The sequence below is a fragment of the Triturus cristatus genome, chromosome 7 (genome assembly GCF_964204655.1).
Source record: "Triturus cristatus chromosome 7, aTriCri1.1, whole genome shotgun sequence".
NCBI lineage: Eukaryota > Metazoa > Chordata > Amphibia > Caudata > Salamandridae > Triturus > Triturus cristatus.
The window spans coordinates 987,598,134-987,625,849 of NC_140590.1; the positions used below are offsets into that span (position 1 = coordinate 987,598,134).

At 41.9% G+C, this 27,716-nt stretch overlaps 1 protein-coding gene across 1 annotated transcript in view; it reads left to right on the top strand.

The window, feature by feature from the left end:
- Window positions 1-19,292, top strand: part of C7H5orf15 (chromosome 7 C5orf15 homolog) — a 107,182-nt gene extending 87,890 nt beyond the window's left edge. The window contains exons 2-3 of the mRNA XM_085618027.1: window positions 8,911-9,521; window positions 16,373-19,292. Of these exons, the coding sequence (XP_085474153.1) occupies window positions 8,911-9,521; window positions 16,373-16,504 (743 nt within the window). The 3' untranslated portion in view covers window positions 16,505-19,292. The remainder of the gene's footprint in view (window positions 1-8,910; window positions 9,522-16,372) is intronic.
- Window positions 19,293-27,716: the final 8,424 nt, after the last annotated feature.

Genomic DNA, 27,716 nt, shown 5'->3' on the forward strand with positions numbered 1-27,716 from the left:
AGTGCGGCGAGCGAAGCGATCTGTGGTGGGGGAGGGGGAGAAGCGGGAGTTGTGTGACGGAGGAAAGACAGATGGAAGGTGCGCGTGTGGCCAAGCTTGAGGCCACCAAAAGCGTGTGGCAGCACTTTGAAAACCCACACACTAAATGTCTCACAGCGCATGCACTGGCTTGGCGAGGCCTAAAGACTCACTTTATATCCATACAACGTGTCCAGGAAACCACCCAATCGAGTTTGTTGATTTGAAGGCAAATATCACTAAATTAGGCCGAGATCATGGTGCAGTAAAAGTGGAGCTACACTTGTTTTTTAGCTTAGCCTAGAAAAAAGTGCACCAGGGAAAAACACACCTAGCTTTAACTGATGTATTGTCACCTAAACTTGGTATTTGTAGAAGTTCCGAAATCTGAAGTCTAGGTTCTGCAAGGGAATAAAATCTGCCAGAATTGGACATTCATTTCCTGAACTAACCCAAATGAACATGTGGCTTAGTCCTGCCAGTTGCTTTTTCGTTCCCCTAGAGAGAATGTCCTCAAAATAGGATGGCGAATACAGCTGGACATTTTTGCTTGTGAAGCTAGACAGTCTGTGTGCCTTGATCCCTCCAGCTTTAAAGGGAGAGAAGATTCCTTCATATACACAAAGAGATAGATTTGATACATAAGTCCTTTGGTGCAGTTTTGAGATGTTGAAGTTCAGTAAAACATTATCACAAAAAACCTCTTAAATCTATGTCAAAAGACCAGGCCAGTGAGTCGCCCTATATAGGGAAATGCATACAATTCCTTTGCAGATGCTACATACATGTACCAAGGTGATTGGCTTCATTCAGCTACACATGTGTCTGTGAGCTCTCTTGATGTGCTAAGGCCTTCAAGGGAATGATCCTAGTGCAGACCTTTCATTTAATGGACACAATGGCTAAAATGCTAATTTTGGTATTGAATTATTCCATCCTCTGTCACTGTTAACAGTGGTACCATTAAAAATGTCAATTTCAATGTAAATGTAAGCCAACTTCATTGAGGGTAACATTTTCTCATAAATACATGGCTTGGTAGTGGCGACTACTGTCCCTTGTTAGATGCATACCCGTCACGAACAGTATAAATGAAATATAATTACATCGAAAACAAAGGTTTGAGGGATTAGATGGTATTATTGATCAAAAGTGGCTAAAAAGAGACCCTAAAAGAATTGGAAGAAAATAGACTACTAGAGAAGGCATTTAAATGTATTGTTGAATGTTATCTGTCGTTGACTGTGGAAAAAGGAACAGAATTGTGTGTGTTTTACACAGTGGTGTTAGCGTTTCCTTAGGAAGAGCGCCTTTTGTTTTGCTAATAACTTTGGTGCTGTTTGACAATTCTTTACAAAAGTCCCCCCCCCCCTCTCCCCCAAAGTTCATCCACCTATGCCCCTTCCTGGAAAAAATCCGGGTGATCTGTCATGTGGGGGCAGAGAAAAAGGGGAGGGGTCCCAAAACACGTTTTCCCATGCTCATCATCATCTCATCATCTTTATCTGTATTTGATTATTAAAAAATCTTCTTAAAAGAACAATAGACCTTGTTAAAATATAATACAGTGCATCAAGTAAATAATTCATAAAATTATATACAAGTTTAGTTAAAAGTCCATTGAATTACGCCAATGTAGTGCGTTAAAAAAAAAATGCCAACCGAGAAATGCACAACGGGATCAAGCACCATATGGAGAAAAAGGCTGGTATATATTGCCGAAACCCCTGAGCTTTTAAAGTAGACAATAAATATCTGCTTGTAAAAGATTCAAAATATTTACAAAAAAAAGAGTAAAATGCATCAACACCGGAGAGGAAATTCCATCACCAGGGCACACTAAAATAAATTTTGTGTCAGACTTTTGCATCTGACAGAGCCCATATCGAAATCTAGTTATTTGAGAACTTTCCCAGATATTTTTAACCTGGGAAAGATAGGGTTCTATACCCTTCCATGCCTCATACATAAGACACTCTCATAGATGGTTTTTCCAATTCCTTTGCATCTCTAGCAGCAGGTGCAAACCTCAGAAATAACTCTTTAATCCTACAACTCTCCCCTTTGTCCAGCTGATGTGGGGACAAATATAACTCTGGTCTTACCAGAGTTTCCGTAATATTTCTAATATAATGTAACCAAAGAATCTTATACCAAGAATCACAAGCTAAACAACCAGCAATAATCTCATGATTAAATTCTTTATGCTTAGTCCCCCATACCGCAATGCAGAAAAGGAGTGGTGCAAGCTTTATGCAGTCTTCACAAAGCTTAAGCCCAATTCTTCATGTAGAACAAAATAGGAACTTCTTCGTCCTACACCTAAAAATCTCCTACAAAATTATTCTCCGCTTGTTGCAAACTAGAACAGTCCCGATAACCAACCTTAACTTTTGGGGCTTTCAGCGATGGGTATCATTTAACTTTATACACCTCCAATAAAGGCAGAATCGGTTTACTATCGACTCTGCTCTCCAACCCACATAGGGCTCCCATGGAGTGATTAAAACGGGAACTCACTAACTCTAGTTATGTTTTGTCTTTTAATAGTAATGGGTCCAGTTTTGCGCTTTTGCTTTTGACATACCAATTAATGTGTTTTTGCTATATTAACCTCTAGGTCTAAATTGTTCATAAAATTAACAAACGCATCTAGAGGATGGTGAAGGTCCTTTGGTGTGCGGGTAAGCAAGTAAGGCCGGCACATTTTTAGCTTTCACTTTCGGTAAGCCCTTCCCCTGAGTAAATAAAATGGAATGCAACCCGTTAATATATAAAAGAAATATAATGGGGGCTAAGACACATCCTTGATGGATATCTTGAGACATCTTAAAACACTCTGTACATTCCTCTTCTGTACCATATCAAACTGAGGTGCTTACTCCATCAGGCAAAGCCTGAAGAAATTCAACTAATGGATGTGGCAGCCCTATCTTGGATAGAATGCACAAAAGGTTGGAGACATTTATACGATCTAAAGCCCTACTAAGATCCTTAAAAACAAGGTATAATGATTCTTCCTTAGCAATTGTGTACTTCCCTATTAGAAGATGCAAATTCAAGCGCTATTCTTGGTTCCCAAGGCCTTCTCTGAACACATACTGCACAAAACTAAGTATGTTGTTTGATGGATCCAATCCTCAATCTTATGTAAGATATTACACCCCATGATCTTAACCATAGAATCCAGCAGCGGTATTGGTTTGTAACATCTGGATCCTTCCTTTTACCTTTTTTAAAAACAGGCACCATACAGGCCGCTTTACATGAAGCTAGAATTATCTGGTAACCAAGGGCATTTTTAAAAAATTGGTAATAATGGGGGCGCACAAAGAAATATTCTCCTATTTTAAAGGTACATCGGTACTCCATCAGGGCCTGGTGCCTTATTATATGGACTGTAGATGATGGCCACTGTAACCTCTTCAAGGTCAAATCAAATGTCCAAGGGGAACCATGGAGTAGTAACTGTCTCAGCCTTCTTAACATTTTCTCCAAAAGAGTAGATTCGCCTGAAAATGGTCCAGCCAGCCCTCTGTACTGAAATTTGTGTTCACAATGTTCCTGAATCTCCTAGTATCCTTGTCTGTACATAATTTGACAAGGGTCTTTCGCATTTCTTCTAGTTCCCGTTTTCCTATTTCTAATAGTCTAGCCCAGCTACTGCTACCAAATACTTGTTCCTAAGCTTACTATTCAGGGCAGTACACAACCTTTTATTAGCAACTCTGCATGAACTATCAAATCAACCTGTTAGGGGATCCTTACAGGTCTAGTTACTTTTGATAAGATATCAGGCAAAAATTATTCACATTTTCAAAAGCTGGTAAAATCTCAGAAAATAGAGGGTTATCTGCTAATAAACAGCGATCAAATCTAGGTTATATCCAACCAGGGTGGTCAATACAGACCGAATATGAGCTGCTCGCCAGCTTAGCCTAAACCCATTTTTCTTTGTTCCAAGGTGTCGCCCCCAAACGCTGATATGGTTGGGTACTGTCAAGTAAACTAAGTACTGGTTCTATAGGATTGTGATCACTATGATCATTTTCACTTAACCCCCCCCCACTCTCAGAAGGAACTAACTCACCCATTTCCTCAATAATAAAAATATAGTTAATTACTGTATCTTTGCCCCAACATTCGAATGCAGGGGTCTGTTTGGATAGATCACACACAACTTCAGCTTTATTATGTAACCCAAAGTTAGGTAGGCCGTGTAGGAGTTTCAAACCCCTATGATCAACAACTTGAGTTAAGAAAAAGTTATCCCTAACGGCAAATGGATCATGCATAGTAGTATTAAAACCTAATTTATCATTAAAATCTCCTATTATGACATGAAAGCCATTGGTATCCAAACTGATCTGGGTTTTAAGATAGTCCACATACGGAATCAAACATCAGTCTAGCAGCTTATCTCTCAAACTGGGTTATAAAAATTAATAACAAATAAGTTAAGCTTATTGATAAGAACAACCAACCCACAAGATTAATATCCCTTGATGGTTGAAGGCAACTTGAATGACCTTAAACACTTTGGGATACAAATCATTGTTACCAGCAGGTCAGAGGAAGCGGCCTCTCAGTGTACGGGGTATAACTTTGGTATAACCAGCATGCAAAGACTATACAGACCCTGCCTGCATAACTGCAGTATCCACTGATTCAGTAGACTCCGCACTGATAGACCCTATACCCACATTATAAGAAGGATAATCTGCCTGTTGGAATGAGGTTGGTCACAGGGCACAACCGCCTGTGGCCTACCCTCCTCCCCCCAATTGTGGCTCTGGTTTGGTGCTTCATGAGGGGGTTGGGTCAAAGGGCCTGAATGCACACCACACACTGCAATCAACTCCAAGCCGCACCCTATTGAAGGCCGTTCAGTAGGGGTGTTGGCCACCCATGGGTGCAGAGCCAGGTCACAGGCCAGGCCCTGATCTCAACCCTGGTAATTTGCTAGGGATTGGGCACAGGACCAGGCCAGCCCTATACAGCACACTGTCAAAAAAAAAAGTATGCTCAGTGAGAGTTGTGTGAATATGTGCAACCCCCTTCAGAAATTCACAAAAAAAACAAAGGTTAAAAGTAAGGTATAGTTGGGTATGGTAATAAGATCTTACTTTATGTAAAAAAAACTGAAAATAACATGTTACAGTGATGTTATACGAAGTATGGTTCTATGATTTTAGCATATGTTAAAAAAACCCTAGACACTCACTGGAAAAAAGCAAAAGTTAAACTAACATTATAGTTAGGTCTTCTAATGATATAAAAAAAAACAATTGTTCAAACAAACTAAATAACACTGAAATTCACCACATATTGTTTACTGAGCTAACTGTAGCTTGCGCCCCCTCCATTTACTGCTTATGATCTCACATATAACATCACTCACAACATGTTAAATAACATAATTGATGACATGACTGATAATACCAACGACATCACTGATCACATCTACAAGCTACTGGTTCTCCAATTCAAAGAGTGTAGTACTGGAGATTAATCTAATTCAGTAAAAGCTATACTGTCCACACAGCTACAAGTGAAGTTTTAAGTGCTAGCAGTACTTCATTAAAGCAAGGTAGAGACTGAGTACAATTTGTGAGAGTTGCAAATGTATTGTTCAAATAGGTTGTGCCATAATTCAATGCCCTGTTACCCAACATATGGCAGAACAACTAAATCTTCTCGTTACAATACATTAGTCGCCTGGCAGTCTCTGTGTACATGCTGACGTGAAAGAGTTGTCATCTAGTGCTACTGACAATTTCTATAAAAAATAAGATTTATAAAGTAGAGTCATTTATTTCCAAATATTTATTGAAATTTCATTATTGTTGCAGAATGTCTAATGTATGGCTGACTCATTTCGAGACAGTTCAAAATGCAGTATGAATATAACTGTACTTAAAATGGTTTGCCTGGTATTGCATGCCTTATAATTGCCTAATAGTTAGAAGTGACGCTGTCAATCTACAATTCTGCGTCAGTTTGGTATTTAACAGGTACATCTCATTAAACTAAATAATATCTAACCTTTGGATTGAACGGTATTCCGTGTTTATTCCGCTTGCTGATATCATTCATTTCTACAGAGCCATTACATTTCTTATGCACCCAGTAAACCAAGAGTAGAACATCTTCTAAATGTGGGTGGTTTCACAGCTATGATTTGTTTTCTGCTTGTTGGGAAAAGATACACCCATATGTTCTGCAGATGAAATATTGGGTCTATATGTACCTTGCTAAATATGAAAAGCTGACAGCAAACTTTTATATTCTTTGAATGATGTCATCAGTGATGTCACTTAACAGGTCATGCATGAGTAGGGCTCCCGGTTGTATGGTATTTTTTTTTTTAACACTTCCATCTGTTTTAATCCAGATTTATTTTGGGCCCTTCTTTTTTTTAAACTTATTTTTATTGCCATTTTCATATTTCACACATTGTACATCATTCATATTCTTCAAGTGGTCGTATCCGATCATACTATTTTGGGCCCTTCTTATCCGTATTTATCCATATTTGTTTTGTGTTTCGTGAATGCATGATGTGATTTGTTTAGTTCCACATTTATTTAACCAATAAATATGCCCTCCTACTTTTCTGCCTGCCAGATTTTAGCATATTATGAAGCCATAAAGAAATGAAAATTTACACCTACGTGAAAATTATCATTTTAGCACAGACTTAGGTTGAGAAATAGTCATTTAACGTAATCTCATACAATTTAACTCCCCACGCTGTCAATCTGCACAGTTATAGACATGGAATTCCAGAATGACAGCATTGCAAGTCAATTAAGAGACCTATAATTTTCTGTATTTTTCCACTTTTAAAAATAAATGCAGACTGGAAACACGCAGATTTATTTCTGTTTTTATCTGAACAAATCAGTAAAAACAAAAGACTGGGAGCCTAGTCCTGATTGATTTAATATGTGAGGTCCTAAGCAGTGCATGAGTGCATTGCGGGGTCAAGTTAGTTCTGTAAACCATAACTGATGAATTTCTTTGTGGTTTTTTTTCCTTTTGATTTTTTTAATCATTAGTTTTATATCATTACAAGACCTAATTATAATGTCACTTTACCCTTTGTTTTTTTCAGTCAGTTTCCAGGGATTTTATTTTACCAAAAGTTTAAATCTTAGTACCTTACCCAAGTATAACTTGACAAATCCTTTTTGTGTGTGTGTGCATGCATTGAAAAAGTACATTGCTCCAGAAATACCTATACTTTATCCTGTCCTGGTACCCCGTGTATCTATTGCCTAGAAGCCAAATGTTTTTGCCATCCATTCCTCCATGGTTTCTAACACTTTGGGAATGGATTATAATTGGTTCTGTGGCTACAGACCAATGGAAAGATATGAGTGCCATCTGTGTATGTGAATCTTGTTCCCATGTTAGTCCTAGGAGATTCATATTTTATATGATGAACAGGAGAGTCCAGAGGAATGAAGCATTGAGCTATTCCTCAATTGACAGCAAGTTATTTAGAGGAGATGAGTCATGTCAAACTCACAAGTCACTCATGAATTATATGCACTACTACAGCCCTGAGCTCTGATGCATCAGTAGGGGATTCTAGTATTTCACTGTGTGCCATCAGCCAATGTTTTGAAGGTGGCTGAAAAGTCTGAAGGTATGAGTATAGCCAGTTTTAGACACATTTTCAGAAGTTAGTCTATCAACAATTTTTTTGAAATATAAATAAATCAGCTTTACTGGTTTAACTATACATAAATTGTACACCTGTTAGATTAGTTATGAAAATAACTGTTTATTTTAAAAGTAGCGATTTTAGCACTTAGTTCTCAAAGAGTTGACAAAGAGACCGGCTAACATAAGACAATTCTTTGATTTAAAGAAAATTTAATATAATGAGTGTCATTTTTACCTAGTTCTTTTTTGGAAAATCTTTTTATTAAACAAACAAGGAAAAACAAAGTGCAGTGCATTATCATTGTCTTCGTCCAAACCAAGTGCATCAGTACAATATCCATCAATACGCTACGTGAGACCAGCTCCATAACATCGAATATGATGACATTCTCCATCTTATACATTTTATTCATCCAAGTGGTTCCCTGCATGTTGGGAAGTGTCGCTGACCGGTGTACATAGCATTCCCCGACTTTCGTTCCATGCTCCCCAGATTCTGGTCCATTTTGGGGGCACCCTCTTCCCTCGTATATCGCCCCCTCCGCCTGCATGCACCAGTCCATGTCTGTCTCCCAATGTCTGAATTTGAGCCTAGTGGTTCCCTTCCAGGATCTCGCTGTATTGTGTTTTGCTATGATGCACCCCAGGGAGACCCATATTCTCTCAGTTCTTGAGAGGTCCGTAGCATCCCACATGTTAAGAGACCTATATTGTTTTCTGACATGTTAAAAATCAGCGGCGGTTACCTTCCCCCAATATGTCTGGGGAAGCGCGCATTCCCACAACTGGTGCATGTACGTTCCAGTCTGCCCAGAGCCCCTAGGACATGTCAGGGAGGCCTGGACACCCATTTTAACTAGCGCTGAACTTGTATACTACGCTCTATTTAAGAGTTTGAGTTGGATAAACATAAATCTGGATCGGATCGCCACCTCTCTCTGGGTGACGCTAGTGCTCCCTGCCAGTCCTTGTCACTGGTATCACCCACGTCCTTTGCCCATTTTGCTTGTGTTTTCCCATTTTTTGCCTAGTTCTTAACACAGGAACAGCTTTCAATTATTTGATGGAGCTATATTGAAACTTAATATCTTATCAGTGCTTTAGTTTTATGTTAACATCATTTTTACCCGACATTTATTTGTACTCTAAAGATATTCTTTTTTTGTATTCTAAATGTTTGTGTTTGAAATCTGTTGATTGGGTTTCTTTTTTTTCCAGTTAATCTAACAGCGTCTTCATCATTTATCAATGATACCCATGGTATGACATTGCAGACACCAGATGATGAAAACCTGAATACCGCCAACTCAATAGAGTCTGCTAATGTAAATAAGACCGAAATAACAGGAGAAAATGCAACCTCTAGCTCAACTTCTAATCCTATAGTAAATGCTACATCCAGTGCAGTCAACAGAAAGTTTTCTTCCTCCACCTCATCAACTTCTCATTTTACTACTGTAAGTGTTACGCCTTCAATCACTGCCGATGCCTCAAAAGAATCTGCAATTGAGGAGGAGGACCTTATTCCAGAACAAATGGACAATTCTCTACCCACTGAAACAGTAGATCCGGACTTTGATGATGATGATGATGATGATGCTCTGGACACACTTAATTATGACACCCCGACAAATATAGGTGCAGCTGATGCAAGCAATCCTGAAATGCTTGATGATGACACAGACGACTCCATGGATGCTGGTGAATTGCCAGGATACAATGTGAAGATTAAGCCGAGTTCGGATGAAGACTCGCATTTCTTTTTTCACCTCGTTATTATTGCTTTCTTAGTTGCTGTTGTATACATTACTTATCACAACAAGAAAAAGGTGGGTTTGAAGATTCTGATATTTGAAAAAGAAGTTGTACTTAATATCCGAGTGTTTATGTTGTATGCTCACACACAACTATTGTAATGCAATCTAAAACACAAATTGTTTACCATCATTGGAACTTCAACTATGACCTCTGTAAAAGACCACCCTAAATCTGGGCTTTACTCCATGTCATTTAGTATTAATAAAGCAGCATACATAAGTGTGCCTCCAGAGAGGGAAAAAAAAATGCAGTGATATATCCAGATATGCATGAATGTATTTTGTCAATCTGAAGTGAACATAGTTCCCTTATTGTGTATCGCTTACCAACAGAAACTCAATCTGCCTGAACTTAAGTTACTGCAGTTTAATACCACTTGATATGTCTTGTTAATTTCACTCCATCACTCAAAAACATTAGACGGTGTAGCATTTTCATGCTTTAAGCTACTAATTCACAAGTATCACTCCTAGCAAAAAAAATCTAGATCATTTGTTGAATGATCTAGAGATATTTTAGTGGGTTTGGACTTGGTGTCTCTGTACTGTATGAGTTTATTTCAGTTACATGTCAGTCAATAATACTTAATTTGATAATTCAACATAATATAAAGTCGACAAGTCATTAAAACCAAGTATATTAATAAATATATGTAAAAAATACAGTACATCTATAAAAATATAAAATCACAATGCAATCACTAAAAAACAGCAAATATAATAACTAATTAAGTAAAATTCCCTAGTGGCTAAATAGCTTTTTCCTAAGTCTAAAGGCACCAAAGAAGAAACTTGCAACCCATAAACATACCATAACTACAACAAAGCTGGTTTCACTTGTTCAAGTTGGTTGTTTCTTATCAAGAGAATGATAAATCTGTGCCTTAATAGTCGATAAAAATCGAAGAAAAATGTAAAGTGCATAGTGTCTTGCTCAGAAAAATTATCACAGGGACATGGTTTGGATTCTCCCAGATTGTGAAACCCTTTCGGGAACAGCTAAAAACCATTGTATTAAATTAAGCCTGAATCTGGTCAAAAAACAATGAAGTGCATGATTACCAATCGTCAACTAAGGTGTCAGTAGAAAGTATTGTTTCACTGTGGGTTTAAGAAGTTCCCTTACCTCTCTCGACGTCAACCTCGTAGAATGAAACATATTTTTTAGGTCCTGCAAATCCCTTGACCGTAATGGTCTGGGATTGGTGAATAGTTCTGGTCGGCCCACAATTTCCAGCATACCCTTGACATATCTGATCCAACGGATACAGAGTGCTCCATCAAGTGATCTGCAGCCCTCAATCACAAGTTGGTTAAGTGAGAGAGCCGGATTAGACCATATCCTAAGCCACCGCATAACATGAGCCAAGGCAACGTGAGTCAGTATCTTTGCCCATGTTTGAGGTTCAGCTTTATAAAGGTCTGGTGCAACCCCATCTGGCCCCGGCTCTTTCCCTGCAGCCGTGGCTGAGATAGCCTTTCACACTTCTACAAGTCACGGGTGAGATGTCACTCCCTGGCTCCCATGGGGTATCACAATCCCTCTCGCCCCTGCTATATTCCCTCGAAATGAATGACTCACCTATCAGGGGCACTGTTACAGTCCACCCTTGAGTTTCCAGATTCCTAGAAACAGTCTATTTACAATATCCTAGAATTTGACACAATTAGCTAAAATGCTGGGCTGCAATAAATCCTGCGGGCTTGCTCCTTAATTTCTTTTTTCTGCAAGAAAGTCGCCAATTTATACGCTTTCCTACAGGCCCTAATCTTATCCTTGTCCCTTGGCCTTTGCTTCAGGGCAACCATCAGATTCCTATGTGTCCTGGAACAGTTTCTGTCAAACCACTTGTCCTCCTTGCTGTTCTTATGTCTACCTCGGGACAGAGGATTAGAGGAGATCTGCTCACTTAATCTGTTAAAGGCATTAATGACGACCTGAGTGCCACTCTCTAAACACAGAGCAATTTCCTCCGCATTCACCATATATAGGTTTCCTAGGAATACATCGGGGATCACTCTGTCGCACTTAAATCTCTGCGCCTAGTCCTCTGTGCTAATATTACTTTTAAGGAGACCTTTTCTCATGTTATCCTCCATGTCTAATACCCAGTCCAGTTCCAACACTATGGGATTGTGATCACTGATATTATTCCAGGATGCCCTTTGAGAATTAACTAGGGTAGCCAGAGGTGCGGATGAATAAAAAATCAATAGTGGAATGACAACCCCTACCAGTGAATGAGGGAATGTCTTCGCCTTCCCCTGTCGGCCCCATACAGTACAGGTTACTGTCCACCAAAATATCCTCCAACATGTCGCCCTGCTCTGAGTGTTCAAAATGTATCATCTTGGGAGCATCGAACAGCCCTTTTGCTATGACGCAACCTCCTTGAAATAAATGTATGTTAAATTCTCCAAGAATTATTACCTGGTAGTACAAGGGCCTTTCCTTCCCAAACCTTTCCATCCACCTTGCATCATCCCTTTTGGAATTAACGCAGCAATATTCCAAGTCATAACTTTTAATGGGGACGTCTGATTACATATGGGCGTAGTCAGGGTGGTATGTTCACTTGGAGTGCCCTGTGACTTTGGGCTAGAGGGTGCAACTTGTTGCAGACTCGGTCAATCATTATCATCCAGCCTACACAAAGATGCAAACCTATTCTCGAGTGGTATTTCCATTCTTGGAGCCTCTCCTCGTACCATCACTTGCGAGCAGGCCGGCATTTACCAACTGGGTGGGAATGTAGGGGAGGATGAACGTATTGCAGGGGAAAACCCCTGATCCCTGTGGCCTTGTCCTGCGTAATAAAGTTGCTCTGAACAAGGTCTTTCGCAAATCTGTGATGCCTTAGATTAATTATAATGCAATCCCCCTCAGTGTTATTCTTCTTGCGTCCTACCCAGCCAGCTCTTCTCACAATAATAGTGTGAGGGGACAAAAGGTGCCCATTCACTATGGTCTTACCTTGCACATGAGGTCTGCCGTTGTTTCCCTCGCACCTTGTTTGATGGGAGATACCCCCTTTAAAACCCCAACTAATGGTACAGATTCATGGGGGTGACGTAATAGAGTGGCATTGCCGATCTGTGATATAGGCAACTTATTAAAATCAGATTTGTTACGTTCTTTACCCCTGCACTGCTGGGTAGCCTCCTGCCCATTTGCTTTTTTTAAATGGGCTGCACAGTGGGTGCCATCCCCAATCCCTTTCAGTGACAGCTAAGCATTTTGTGCCCCTGGCGTGATATGGCCTGACCCTTCTGGCACCTCCACCGAACTTGCGGATGGAGGGCTCTTTACCCCCAGACCAACAGCATCGTCGGCCCAAATAACCGCAGAACTGCAAGGCCCCTTAGATACAGCAGACCGATCCTGATCATGGGTGACCCCACTTAGCAACACCAAAGCTGGGATAGGAATGCTTAAATAACTTGGCCTCAATTTTCTCAAGACACAATAGTAGTGGTGCCAATAAACCTTTTTTCAAAGTCTCAAGCTTAGGCAGCATCATGTCTGAGGCCAGTTCAACTTTAGGATCATTACCAGTATCCAGAGTAGCAGCTGCCCCCTTTGTGCTTGACGTCTCTGTTTTACCCCCAACTCCCCTCTTCTTTTTAACTGAAGGATCCACAGAGGGTGTATTATCTTCAATGGGGTGGGAGGGTTCTCAAGGGCCATTAAGTGTCTCAGAAGGCAATGATATTGGCCCAGGCAATTAGCTATCCTCCACAACAATGTCATCTCAGGAAGGGGGAGGGTTCAGACCATGGCCGCTTCTAAATGTTTCCCGGGAAAGTCTCCTTTCAGTCAATTCAATTTTCTTCGCTGCCCTCAACAGAAAGGAGTCAATGGTGGTAATTGTGTCTCCACCCGAGGTGCCTGACCTCCGGTTCTTTTTACCCGTTGGAAACAGTGGAATCTGTGTGTATACTAGTGCAGTAAATGCTGATCTCTGTTACCTTACAGGCCAAATGGGATGGCCCAGCATCCTCCTATGCAAAAGGGCCTACCCTTGACCCGGGCGCGTCCCACGCTGTGGGACTTGTCAGAGCGATATATGCTCTTGAGGGTATGGTCCCCTCCCCCAACAGGTTCTGGTGGTTGCTGGTGGGACCTCCTGGCGCAAAGAACGTTGAGACAAGCAGTCACTTCCCCGACAACGATGCAGCTCTCCCACGTTGCCGGACATAGCAGAGCACTATATGTGCCTGGGGAATGGTCTCTTCCCCCAAAAGGTGCTGGTGGCACCTCCTGGTGCAAAGAAAGCTGGGATAGGCAGTCCCTTCTCCACCTACGTTCCAGTTCTCATAGTTAAATATTAGACCAATTTATAAAGAGCAGGGCATGGAGCAAATGTTTAAAGTCGGTTGGCCTTATTTTAGCGCCTTTGAAGCATTTTCTCACCACTTTTTTATTCCCTGTGGCTGTTTTGGAGAGTAATATAGAAATCAAAGATCACTAATATTGTCTGTTGTAGTTTGAGTCATTTCGGGGTAATCCATGAATGTAATTTCCAGAGTAATTGTGTGATCAGAGTATGACCATCGGTAGATGACAATCGGGCCATTTTGAGGCCCAGTGTATTTGGCCATCAGATGTCATTTACTTTAGACATCGGTAGAAGTCTTATATTGAGACAATTATGGAGCCCAGAATCAAATTCAAAGAGAAATTATTTTAGCTGAACAGGTATATGTGTACAGTGTGAGAAATAATAAATAATTTGCAATAGATGGCTGAGGCAAAATACAGTGTCACGCTTACTATTGATAACCATTCAGTGTGGTGGAGAAACCGGTGTATGAGTAAGAGGGAACAACCACCCTACATACTCAGGGAAGGAAAAATCCCCAAATTTAAACAAAACCTTATTACTCAGCACACTGAATATATTCAGGTTAGTACATTAATAGTCCATTAATGCGAATCAGTATCCTATACACATATCCAGTTAATGAGAAAAGCAGTGATCGAAGATGTAGATTAATGAAAGTCTTTAATTTTTCCAGCCTTCAAATAAAATTGATTTGCTTGTAGCCAAAAATAGCAAATATCACGAATGCAACGAGTTTCGTTCTTCTGTAACTTATTCAGGGGTTTTGTAAACATATTGTGGTTATTTTGACACGGTAATGTAGCACATTATATTATGTCAGAGTTCCATTTGGAAGCATTTTTCAAATTCAGTATCTTATAATTTTATGCTGTCAGCAAAAGACATTTGAGGACAGCCATCAAAATGTAGGGGAGGGCGATCAAGACAATCCTCTAGTTTAGGCCGCATCAGTATCAGTGGCAGCATCCTTGTGCGGTGTGCTCTTGGCTTTTTCAGCTGTCTTTTGCTGCCATAAACTATAAGGTACTGAATTTGAGAGCTGCATCCAATTACTTGCAAAACTTGTTGATGGAATTCCCATCAAGTGATTACTAAATGTTCAGGTCTACATTGTTTTTTAGGTCGGCAAGTACCTCTATGTGGAAGGCGCTTATTAGTGTAGTGAGGCACCCTGGGAACTCTATTTCCAGTGGCTTGACTGAATGTCTTTAAATCCCAGTGTGAATTTAGCTTTTAAAAGGAAATGGTCGCTGTCTTTTAGGGCAAGTACTTGAAAGTCTATGAATAACTGGAAATGCCAGACTAGAGTAAAAATATAATCTGTTGGACCCTGACTAAAGGTCTTGCTTACGAGGGTATCTGAATGGAACTGACCATTCAGGCAGAACGGATTCCAATTTGCCAAAAAATCTTTGCCTTTTCCTAGCTAATTTGGAACTATAAAACTGGGGGGAAAATTGCTGGCATTATCTTTTGACTCTCAACAGTTCTCCAATAGCACTTATCTTGGGATGGTTTTAGGTGCTTGTTAAAATACTCCAATATTAAATCATACTGTTGGAGAACAATGCACAGATATAGCTGACGTCTCCTTCGAAAAGCTTAATTTGAACTGCATTATTAGAGTTTCCCCTCGTTTATATATAGTTTAGAGATCTCTTTAGCGATGAACCCCCTTAAACACAGTTTCCTGAAACACTTTAGTACTTACTATACAGTTCACTTCCTTTAGAGCTGAAGTCTTATTTCCACCTTACCCTGACATTCACTTTTGCTGTCTTGCTCTGATGGCACATTATGTACATTGAGTGGCTTATTTTTCACAGGCATGATATCAGAAGAGACTTGCCACTCTTTTGATTCTAGGCATCTTGATTGCTCGCCTAGATTGTTGTGGAGTATGCAAGTAGTGAAATGAGCAGAGAAGCACTCCTCACTAGAATCTCGATTCTTTTGGCTGCGCTGTAAGAACATATATGGCCTTTCATTGTAACCCTGCTACTTGCAAATAAAGAAGTGGTTAATATAATCAAATTCAATACCATAAGTAATCTCTACAGGTAGCATTTCAAGACTGCTCATTGTTAATCATGGCTTGCAGTCTTCCATGTAGTCATTATTTTCCCTGGCCAATCTAGTTCCCTGAAAATTATAACCAGTTGGTGGTGCTTTCCAATTCCAAGTGAAATTAGTTGACACTATTTATTTTTTTTACTTTAAATGTGCCAAAGAAGACAGTTGGCCAGAGAGCTATTTGTTCTCCTCTCTCAAACAGCGGTAGTCTATAGCAGTGCCTCGGAACTTAGGAACGCTGCCCTTGAGACTAGTCCTGATCCAGGTAGTGGCTGTGTAGAGGACTATCTAACTCAAGGATGGACGCTGCACAGAATTTGATACTCTTCAAAAGTTTACAATGCTATTCGACCGTAAGCAGTTTCAACATTTCTACAGGGGCTAGAATAGTTTTTTTACTTAAATGATGTAATCTAATGTCTCTCTTTTTTGCGTTGCTTCTAGATCTTCCTTCTGGTGCAGTCTAGAAGATGGAGAGATGGTCTTTGTTCAAGGACTGTTGAATACCACCGCCTTGATCAGAATGTGAATGAAGCCATGCCGTCTCTGAAAATGACCAATAATTACGTTTTCTAAAAGCACTGTCCCTAAAAATTGTTTGCTTTGATGATTTTTTTGAGTGACTTCCTTTTTGTATATAATAAATCATTTGTGTAAATTGTAAATAGTGGTTCCTAATTTACATTTTTCCCCACGAAAGGTTGCCTTGGTATTGCATAGGACATTGGCTGTTCGGTGTTGGCAATTCTTTACTGAGTTATAATCGGTACGTGCAACATCAAAAATAAGTCTTTTTTGTTGGCCTTTTCTACTCCTGTGTACCTTAAATTGTAGATCTGGAACAGCAGCAGTTGTATTACTTATGACATGATTAACATACCTGTAATTCATATACTTAGAAAAATATTTAATTTGTACTGTTTTGCGTTTTCTTTACATTTGAGAAACTATTGATACCAGGGCATTATTAAAAGCTTTGCAAACGTAGGAATTGTGAAATTCATTGGTAAACTTATGTAGGTTAAGCCAAGCTCTCTGTGCTAATTTAACAATTAAATGTCCATACTTGTTAATTCCAGATACTGCAGACCTCTTCCTGCAAAATGGGCTGCTGAACGGTCATCACCTAGTGGTGACTGAGCTCTGCGTTTTAGCACCGAGTAATGCAATTAGATGGACAAGTGTGTAGTGTAGACATGTTAATTTTGGTTGTGGCTTTCTTACGTCAATAGGCACAACTCCTGCGACCCATGCTATTCTACTGCAATACAGTCCACTTTTTCACCTTGTAAGCCAGAGTTGCAGGCTGCAGATCAGCAAGCACTGGTTCACACTGGGATAGCCAAACACTGAGTGTGTCTTAAGACACTTTTCACCATCCGAACTCTCCAATATGCCAGTGTCATCCTTGCTTGGCAAAGTAGTTGACCCTTCAAGCAAGGGAAAACAACTGTTTCCTGCCACCCGGGCCAGGGAGAGGGGCTGTCCTGCTGTTACTCTGCTTGCATACTTCTCTGCTGCGCCGCCTTAAAATGAAGTCTGGGCGGTGAACTCCACTCGCAGAGTTTGCGAAGATTTTTGCACTCCACGTTACACGAAGCTTGCAGAGTTCTGAAAAACTCTGCGGAAAGGAGTTTTTTCCCTCACTCGCGTTCGTCAATGTCAAGTTGGCTAGCGTGAGCGTGAAAAATCCACCTCCCGGCGAGATTTTTCCTTGTTCGCTATCGTTAACATCAAGTTGGCGAGCATGGAAAATCAACCTCCCGGCGAGATTTCTCAACGTAGGTGGTCAGATTTCTCATTGCGAGTGGTCACGTATGCTCTCATTCACTTGCGCTGAGAAACTTTTCATTCGTGTTGAGAAAGCTACCGCTCGAGTAAAAATCTACTCGAGCAGCAGAAAGGAAGCAGTGCCCACTTGCGTTGTGCATGGTGTCGTTAGTGATGATTGAACAGTGCAGACAAGCACCTAACACTGAATATCACTACGAACAGCATTTATCCAACGCACTCCGCCGCTTGCGGAGCTCCACGTAGCATGGCGGTCTTTTTTTTTGCACTTCGCTGAGTTCCGGGTAGCAGAATACTGGGAACTCCGCCCAGGCTTACTCAAAATCCTTTGGAAAATAAAGGCGTTTTTTGGTAGTCTTCAACAAACACTCCTTCGTTTATTTACACATCCATGTGATTCCAAAGGCACAATGTACATATCTGGGAGGAAGTGAGATTGCAAGCAGGAGTCCTGTTTGCAGAGGCAATCGGGAGTCGAAGAGAGATGGGTGGAGAAGAGAAGGGGACAGTGGAATACAAGAGGTTAATGGCACACAGTCCTCCTGTTTCTCTGAGCAGACTTGCCAAGTTCAATGTTTGGAACAAACTGTTCCTCTTCTCTAGCCAAATGATTTTGCTGCTTCATTATATTTCACTGCATTAGCCCTCATTCCTCTTACCCCTCTCTGTACCATGTCTGGACCTCAGTTCGCCATCACAATGTATCTTTAATATGAAATGGAATTTGTATTCCAATATTTAATTGTTCTGTTGTATACCCACCCCTGCACTTACTCGTGTAACTTTCTTCTGAAAATGTTTCTGTGACCTAGAAAGAAATTATTGTTCCTTTCATTACAATAATGAGGTACCTGGGCATTCTTTACGATATCAGCTTGTATATGAGGTCTTGGAAGGGGTTTCTTTTACCAGATGTCCTCAAGCGGATGATAGAATCCAGCACAAGTGGAATTTATTGTGGTATTCTATGTATGAGTTCTCAGTAGTAATAATTGCCATTCTAGAGTATTGATGAACATATCTTACAAAATGTGCACTTTGCATATATCATCTGGTAACAGATGGTTCTAGCAGACAATGTAACCATAGTCCTTAAATTGAAAATCTGTGTTGTGGGCAAAATATTTCTTCCATTTCTTTTATTAAAAGTATTTCCATACTATGTACTACTTCAAACTGTATTTACAACAGTTGGTCAGGCTGCAAAACTATTTCTGTGATCAAAGTGAGCTTTTTTTTTTTTTTACTTTATATAATATTACTAATGTGATTCCATGATGAGTGACTCAGGACTTTAGTATTGTACTCTTGAGAATAATAGAAAAGGGTAGCTAAATCATTTGTTGCATGTGAAGTGCTGATGGGCATGCTAGTGCACAGTAATGCCTGAACTTTTTCAGCTAGTTAAGCATGATTGTAAACATTCCATCAGCAAATGCTTTCAAATGCACAGTCACATAGGGAAGCACAACTGAATAGCAAGATTTTTTCCTTGCAGTAATTTGTATCTTATTTACAGCTGTATCTCCTATTTTGATAATGTTCAAATAAATACAATATTTTACGTTTCTGATATTATTCAGTACGAGTTTCATTTAATACATTTTAGACGTAATTTTATTTGTTTTTGTGATGTTCCAGAATAACGTAGCAGTTTGCGACCTGCCTTTACATAAGTAAGAAGTCTGAATAAAAATTGGCAGACTCCATTTGAGACACAGTGATTGGATACCAGTATATATGTTTGATTCAAAGCCTTGTTGCATAATTTTCACTAATTAGCAGAGGCACCAAATTAATACCTTAATTCTGAGTGGGACAGTAATTGAACTTGAAGGTACTGGGACTGGAGATATCGATCCCAGTTGATACCTCCACTTCAGTTACTGGTTGTTCTGAATAGTCAGGCCTGGAATGGGGAATAACATGCTTGACATGCCATTACCGGGGCCAAATGATCTTGTTTTCAGGCCAGGTTCTGAGCACATTTTCCTCTTGATTTTAACTGAGGAAAATGTGTGGGGAAAAAATCTTGGTATTGCTTGGTACGTTCCTGCACCCGGTAAAGCATGAATTCCGGCAGGTTGAAACCCCTCTCGTGATACTGGTCTGCGTTACTTGTAATGGGCCCCTAATGCTCTTGTCAGCCAATCTTCATAGCTGTGGGGGAGAATAGTCAATTGGCTTTTGATATATCACATGAAACTCAACCCGCAATAAAATGTGACTGTATCAGTCGGAAAGCTGAAAATGCTGGAATCCTAGACTGTCTGATTCAGGCGGGGCCAAGGGATCCGGAGGTCTTTTCCACAGCATGTTTCCCACTTTTCCTACTTGCACTCAAAGTAATATGAAAGTTGAAAGTCCCAACACATATTTTTCACAAATGCTTAATTAAATGTTTTGCCCCTCTTGTGAACTGCACTTTTTTTACAGAAATGCTAGATGCGTGAAATGAGGGGCAATATTAAAAATAAATTAACCCTGTGAGTGTGAGAAGTTCTGGTGAAATACTCGAAATTCACTCCATGCCAAGCACCCTGAATGGTCTAATTATATGTATTTGTATGGCAGTGAAAAAAAAATGTGAGCCAATATCTCGGTTTTTAGAGCAACTTTTCTAATAAACACCCATTCGCACATTTATCACTACAGTGCAAAAGTCCGATTTGAGGAAAGGAATCACTCCAATGCCAGGAATAGTGTAATTCTTTTATTCCAATGAAAATACACAAGATCCAGCAAAGAGGATGGACGAACCGACCAACAGGACATTGCCCTATCTCAACTGTTCTTCCTAGAATATCCACTCCCAACAATTCCACTATTCACTAGCACACTGTGGTAAAAAACAACTAATTTTTACCACACAGTACTACATATTAAATATTGACCAACCATATTCACACAGCTCTGAACTCACTTCAGTACTACTCAGAGTTGACGTTCCTCTGGAAGATGTTTAATGGAAGTGCTTTCACGATTGAGTTTAGAATTTCTTGCCACGTTGTTAACAGGAACACCAGTTTCAGCGGTCCTAGCATCCAAAATGAAACGTATACTTGCAAGTTGAGTATCATTCTCAGTTTGTGAAGCATCTTGAACACCACAAGTAATGCTACCAATCACCTGGGTATCCCTCACACCGAGGAAGCCATTACTCTTGTCATCCTTAATATGAGCTGAGTTCACGTTCTCCCAGTAGAGAGTGACTATGGCTAGTTTCCAAACGTCTGCACCTTTCACTCTCACTGCCTTCCTAAACACCTGCACAGACAATGACCTCTTGCTCGTGCCGTGATCATCCTAGTGACTCATACATACTCACTGGCCAATCTAGAAACGTCCCTTGAACACCACCTTCTTTCTAGAATCTAAATGCAGTTTCAAAGTCTACTGTGGCTTCCAACATGCACTCGTGCACCTTGCTTACATCCAACACAGTTCCCAATTGGCACTTCGTCCTCAATCACCACAGATACGTTTTGGAGCCTGGTATCCGTCCCCTGAGAAGATGGATGGATGTACATCCCATGACAGCATGTATGGAAGTTTGATAGGACAACAGTGCAGTTTGGAGTCCTTTCCTTCAATTTATTCTATTAGGGGTCAACTGAATGGCATCTGAAACTACTTTAAATCTTTCAACCTGGCCATTGTCCTCTTAATGAAAAATAATTATGTCCTCTTGTTGATGATAACTGCCTGCAAGAAATATTCCTTCAGACGGCTACAAGTGAATTAGGCACTATTGCCTAATATAATGCTCTCAGGCAATCCTTCTGTGAGAAAGTGGAGTATTAGTTGGGGTAGATGGTAGGTCGCCACAAGTGATAATTCTTGTTGGGTCCAGTAAAGGTTTCGGTAATTTATTTTATTGATAGCCAATTTTATTGGATTTTATAACCAACAAACAGAACAAATTGACACTGTGACATGTTAGACATTTCAGCACAATCATAAGAGTTTTCCCCGTTTAGTTTAGGAACGGATAGAATCGAACGTGTTCCCCAGCCCCCCCAACCATTGTCTGACCATTCAGTCCAGTAGGTTGAACCATTTGCCCCATATCCGTCCGTGTTTGGCCAGGCATTCTCGCACCTTGTAAACAGATCTATGGTGAATGGCGCACCAGTCCACCCCCTTGCGCCATTTAGCCAGAGAGGGAGCCACCTAGTCTTTCCAGGCCACTGCAATGTCTCTCTTGGCCACCAATGTGGCAGTCCCTAGGAATAGCTTATCATTGCGGGAATCCAGCCCATCCATCACTCCCAGGAGAAGGGCAAGAGGACTAAGGGAGACAGTCCAACCCAGTATGCCACTCAATTCCGCTGGTTGCAGTATTTTAAACCTGAGCTCACCACCTGGTAGCCAAAGCTCAGAGGAGGTTTAACTTAAGAAAATGTGTAAAGCATTTAGAAATACCAAAACGGTGAAAAAAAGTACACAACACAATAAAATTCCCAATCCAATTTATGAACAACATGATAGAGAATAATGAAAAATGTACTAGTTATTCTAACACAAAGTTTCAATTTTTATTAAGGACATGGAGGCGAGGATTACACTGTTCTTTCTTCACTTTATTTATAACAACAGCTATATTAGAATCATAATAACAATAAACTTCATTTCACATGAATCATTGGGAAAGAAAATGTGAGAAGTTGGCCTGATGTATGATGTCACTAGTTCTAGTGTACACCTTATATCAGTCCAAATACCCTTATGGTGATTGGTTGTAAAGTCAACCTTATAGACCAGCTATCCTAGTGGTAGCATGGACAAGAGCAGTCTTAGGCTAAACTCTGAATGGCATGTGAAGCCAGCTGTGATACCATATATAATCCCTTGAATACCAAATGAAAGGACACCACAACAGATATATATATCAAATAAAGTGTATTTATTCTAGTCAAACCCTCAGCACTCTTTATGAGATTAGGACTGTGTTGTACTTACCTCTATTTAAGCATACATTAAGTCACACAGGTAAGTAATACAGTTAGGCCCTAGGGGCCACGCAAACCATATACTAAGTAAGTGGTATAAGGACCACTGTCACGGAAATAGGATAGGCCTAGGCCTAGGGAATCGCTGGGGCTACACTACACTAGCAACACTTAGGAAGTGGGAGGCCCACGGGATTCAGGTGCAGAGTGGAAACACTCGCGCGTAATGCGTAAAAGTCGATAGAAATAGTAGTTGTTAGCAATTAACAGTTTTAGGACACTTCTGAAGCAGCTAGAGAGTCGAGACTCGGAAACTAGACCCTAGGATAGTCACTACCCTTGTGAGCACCGAAGTACCCAAGTTACCTAGTCCACGGGCTGCGGGTGCATAGGTGTGAACTTGCGTCGGGTGTCGTCGTGGACTTCTATGGATGCCTGAAGGAAAGTTGCTGACAGGCAGTCAGTGAAGAGTGTCCAGTGGATCCCAAGGCTGGGATCAAGAAGAGGGGAGACCTGCAAGCAGAAGGGACAGAGTCAAGGTCACTAGCCAGTGACCACGTGGAACCAGGAAGGAACCAGGCGATGTCGTGAAGATTGCAGGTGAAGGTGAAGCTTGTCGCTGCAGCCACGAGGACCAGGGAACGTCGAGGACGACCAGGACCAGGAGGCGAGCTGTCCCACGAAGGCTCTTGCTGTCGGCGGCGTCGAAGTTGGACTAGGACTCACCAAGCCTTGGCAAGCGGAACCCACGAAGAACGGAGGACTTGCTTCTGGTGCAGACCAGGAAGGTCTGGGGTGCTTCTCTTTTTCAAAGAAGCAGGAGCCAGTCTAGAGGAGCCAAACCAGCGGTGAAGATTACAGGATGCGTCGTCACAAAGGCCACTAGCCAGCGGGCAAGGAACCGGACATACGCGGCAAGCAGGAAAATGCAGAAGGGCCCCACGCAGGACTCGTGGAGTGTGGGGGGCTGATCTTCGGTGCAGATGGTGCTTGGGGTTGGGGCTTCTCAATCCCCGGTGCACAACTTCGAGGGTGCCTCAGAAGCTGCGCTTGAAGATACTAGCCACTTTTCCCAGGTAGCCGGTCCCACGTCTCTCGTCGCCTCCACGGATCTCAGCTCTGCTGTGGATGTGGATCAGGGTCGGAGAAGTCTGGAAGTCAAGGCTCTGGTCGGGCTCTGCAGTCGGTCCCTCGTAGAACTTTAGCAAAGCAAAGGGTAGTCTCTTGATGGTGCCTGTTTGCACAGGGTAGCCACTCCTTGGCCACAAGGGAAATTCTTCAGTCTTCTTCTTTCGTCGAAGGTCCAGAGTTTCTGTTCAAGTTGCAGGTTCAGGATAATCTAATCTCCTGGGGCCCAGCTACCACTCTTAAACTAATCTGGGGGGCTGGGTTACCTGCTAGGTCATGCCTTATGGGTGGGACCTGGGAGGGGGGTGGTTACACCCCCTTCCCCTTGTCCAGTTTCGCGCCAGGACTGGGGCTGGAGTGCCCCAGCACCGGTTTGAACCGGACTATGCATGGGACACCTTGTGTGCCCCAGGCATGTCTCATTCCTTTCAGCCCTCCCTGCCCCAATACACTAAAGTCTGTCTGGGGAGGTGCTAGCACCTCCCCAAGCAGGAAACCTATTGTCCAAGCCTCCCTTGCCGGGATCACTCCCAGCAGCAGGAGGTCAGACTTGTGTCTGTGGCAGCAGCATCCATTTTGTGATGCTGAGGCTTTGGTTAGAGTTAAACAGCAAAGTAGGATTTTAACATGTCTCTCCCTCTAGAAGGGGGGAATAATATCCTCATCACCAGAAATGGTATGGGGGTATTATTCCAAAGTGTTAGACACCTTACACGACATGTTTTGATAAAGCCAAACCATAGTTACCATAACCGTTTAAGATTATAAGGCACTTTAAGAGTATATGGTAGGCTATATCATAGAACAGCTATAAGGACATGGTTCCGAAAGCTGCAGACAGGCTCAGCTCATGCTAGAGCACCATCTCGCATGTTACCAAGCACTCTGCCTCCAGGATTGTTAAGGCCTGCCATAGGAGTGACTGATAGGTACACATGTGTCTATATATAAGGGTAGATATAGGCATACTATATCTAAGCAAGGGGTGATTACACGACCTTGCCCCAGCTGAGTGATCAGCCAGTTGTGTCTGATTGGAAGGCCAGACCAGGGGTGGCATAATGCATGCTGCAGCCCCTGGGAGGCCTAGGGTACACCTATGCCCTGGGTACCTAGGGTACACTGTACAGGGTCCAATAAGGTGATCCTTACCAATTGGGAATGTACCTAGGGTACATGGAGTCCATTTTAAAGAGAGAGCAGACAGCCTGAGACCCTGAATGGCAGGATCTCAGGCCAACTAAGTCGAAAAACCAGCTAGAGACTAGGCAAAAAGTTGGGGGTAACCATAGTCAGATATCCACCTTCCTACAGAAAAGAACTTCAGTCCAGCCAATCGGCAGTCAGGATCTCCCTTTATCATCCCACGTAGAAACTTTTGCCTCCTCTTTCTTCCTGTGATAAAAGCCGACAGTCCTAGCCTTCATTCCTGTTTAGATGAATCTGCCCCTATGGAAAACAGATGTACGTTCACCATCAAGGAGCCTAGAACTTAATATACCAATAAAGAGATGAACCTCATATACAGGAATAATGGCATTATCAAGGCACCAGTTTCACAAGTGACTCATGCACATTGTACTGTCAAAGTGTGAAAGTTTACATACTTGTATGTAAGGCAATTCCTTAGGGAGGAAGAAATGACTATGAAGCGTGGGGTGGGCTAATCCTCGCCCCTGTGTCCTTAATAATGGCATTATCAAGGCACCAGTTTTACAAGTGACTCATGCACATTGTACTGTCAAAGTGTGAAAGTTTACATACTTGTATGTAAGGCAATTCCTTAGGGAGGAAGAAATGACTATGAAGCGTGGGGTGGGCTAATCCTCGCCTCTGTGTCCTTAATAGAATTAAATCGTTTTGGTTACGATAGCCAGGAAATTTTTCATTCTATGTCGGGACTTAAGGCGAGGATTACGCCAGTTCAAAGCTTATCCACCACCAGAGCCACAATACTAGGGGCTGGTTTAAAGTAGAACCTTAGAAATGTGAAATCTGATAAACAGTCCGCCGCATTGAGTATGTCCTCCAGACATGCACCCAGGGCAAATGCCTTCAACGCCATTGCTCCTTGAATAGAATGCCCCCTGAACATCTTGATGTCAATGCCAGCTTTCTACATGGCCCATCTGACCCATTGAGTGATGGTAGGGGAAGAGGTTGCCTTTGGGGATCAATGAGCAATTGCCATTCTCCTTGGGGGGGGGGGTGGGGGGAGGGGGGAGGGGGGAGGTGAACGTTTTCCATCAAAGCCTCATAGGCATTAATACTACAAACAGTACATAGCTTGGGAGAGTCTGGGAAAACGGGTTAGGACACAATACAGGAATTACATTTAGTTCTTCTGGTTATGTGGAAATACTACTGGGTTATGTCCAACGCTCTGACTTCTGACACCTGACCTACAGGACACTAGACATAGCAGAGTAGCCAGTTTCGCTGACATCTTCCTGGAGAGGTATTTATTGGAGGGCCAGGAGAGGAGAAGATTTAAGACCTTATCAACACCCCAAAGAGCAAAATACTGCGTCCGGTGGAAGTGACAGACAAATACCCCTGATGAATTTGTGGAATAGAGGGTGTTTGCCCACCGGATAATCTCCGATGTGGAAATGCCCTGCTGAGAAGGCGGACTAGAAGGTGTTGGACTTATACGCCATGCCTTCTGAGGCCAGGGAAGGGAGGAAATTTAGGATATGGACATCTGTCGCCACTCTCTTGTGACACCAACCATCAAGACCAGGCTGATCTGTAATGTGTTATCGTTCTGTCAGCCCAGGCTTTGGAGACTATTGACACCGCTTGTCGCAAATGTTTGGGAGTTTCCATCATTCCCTGTAATCCTTCACGCCATAAGATGCAGAGTGCTGTCTAGCAACAGATGGTGAGAATTCCCCACGGGATCCTTTGAGGAGATCTGGCAACCGGGGTAGACGGATTGGAGAATCCCTGGAAAGTTCCATCAGAACCAGATACCACACTTGAGATCTCCACTTCGAGGTTACGACCACCAGGTCCGCTTGCTGTCTCTGAACCTGCTGCAGCAGCTGCATTATAATTGCGACCAGGGAAAAGCATAACACGTTTCCGTTCGCCGATCCTGTTGGAAGGTGTCCGTTGCCTTTGTATTGGGGTATGACCTCCAGCTGAAATATAGGACCAGTTGATGGTCCAGGTGAGATGCAAAAAGGTCTACAATGAGCAGGCCCCACCTGGTCAGAAGGTCTTTGAATACCAGTGGATCCAACTTCCACAGACTCCCACCCTGCCAGTGCCAGGATTGCCAATCCGCTACCTGATTTGTATTTCCCTGGGAGGTGTTCCAATGTCACCAAGATGTGATTCTTGAGGCAGTAGTCCCAGCAGCTCTGAGCCAAGTCGGAAAGGGCTCGGGATCTCGTTCCTCCCAGGTGGTTGATATACTAGACTGCTACATACGTTGTCCATCTTCAGAAGGATACAGCATTGAATCTTGCCCTTGGTCCAACACCTCGCCACGAACGAGTCTGCCATCAGTTTGAGGCAGTTGATATGAAGGTTTTTTTTGGTAACAGACCATTTTCCATAGGCGGATAACTTCCCACATCGTGCCCCCCAGCCTGTGCCGCTGACATTGGATTCGTTAATCAGATCCAGGGAGCAGAAGATGGCTCGCCCATTACAGGCTTCCATTTGGGCGATCCAGCAACTTATCACTTCACTGGCTTCGTCCAATAAGGAGACTGTCTGAAAATAGGTGACTCCCTGTCGAAGGTGAAAGGCTTTCAGGCCCAATAGTGTAGGGGTCTTGGGAAGATGGCCTGTATCGAGGATGATAAGAGCTCTACTATTTGAGCAATGTGCCTGAGTGAGGTGGACGGTCTGTCCACCATTCTTTGCAATTTTTGTTTGATCTTGGTTAGTTTTCAAGAAGGAAG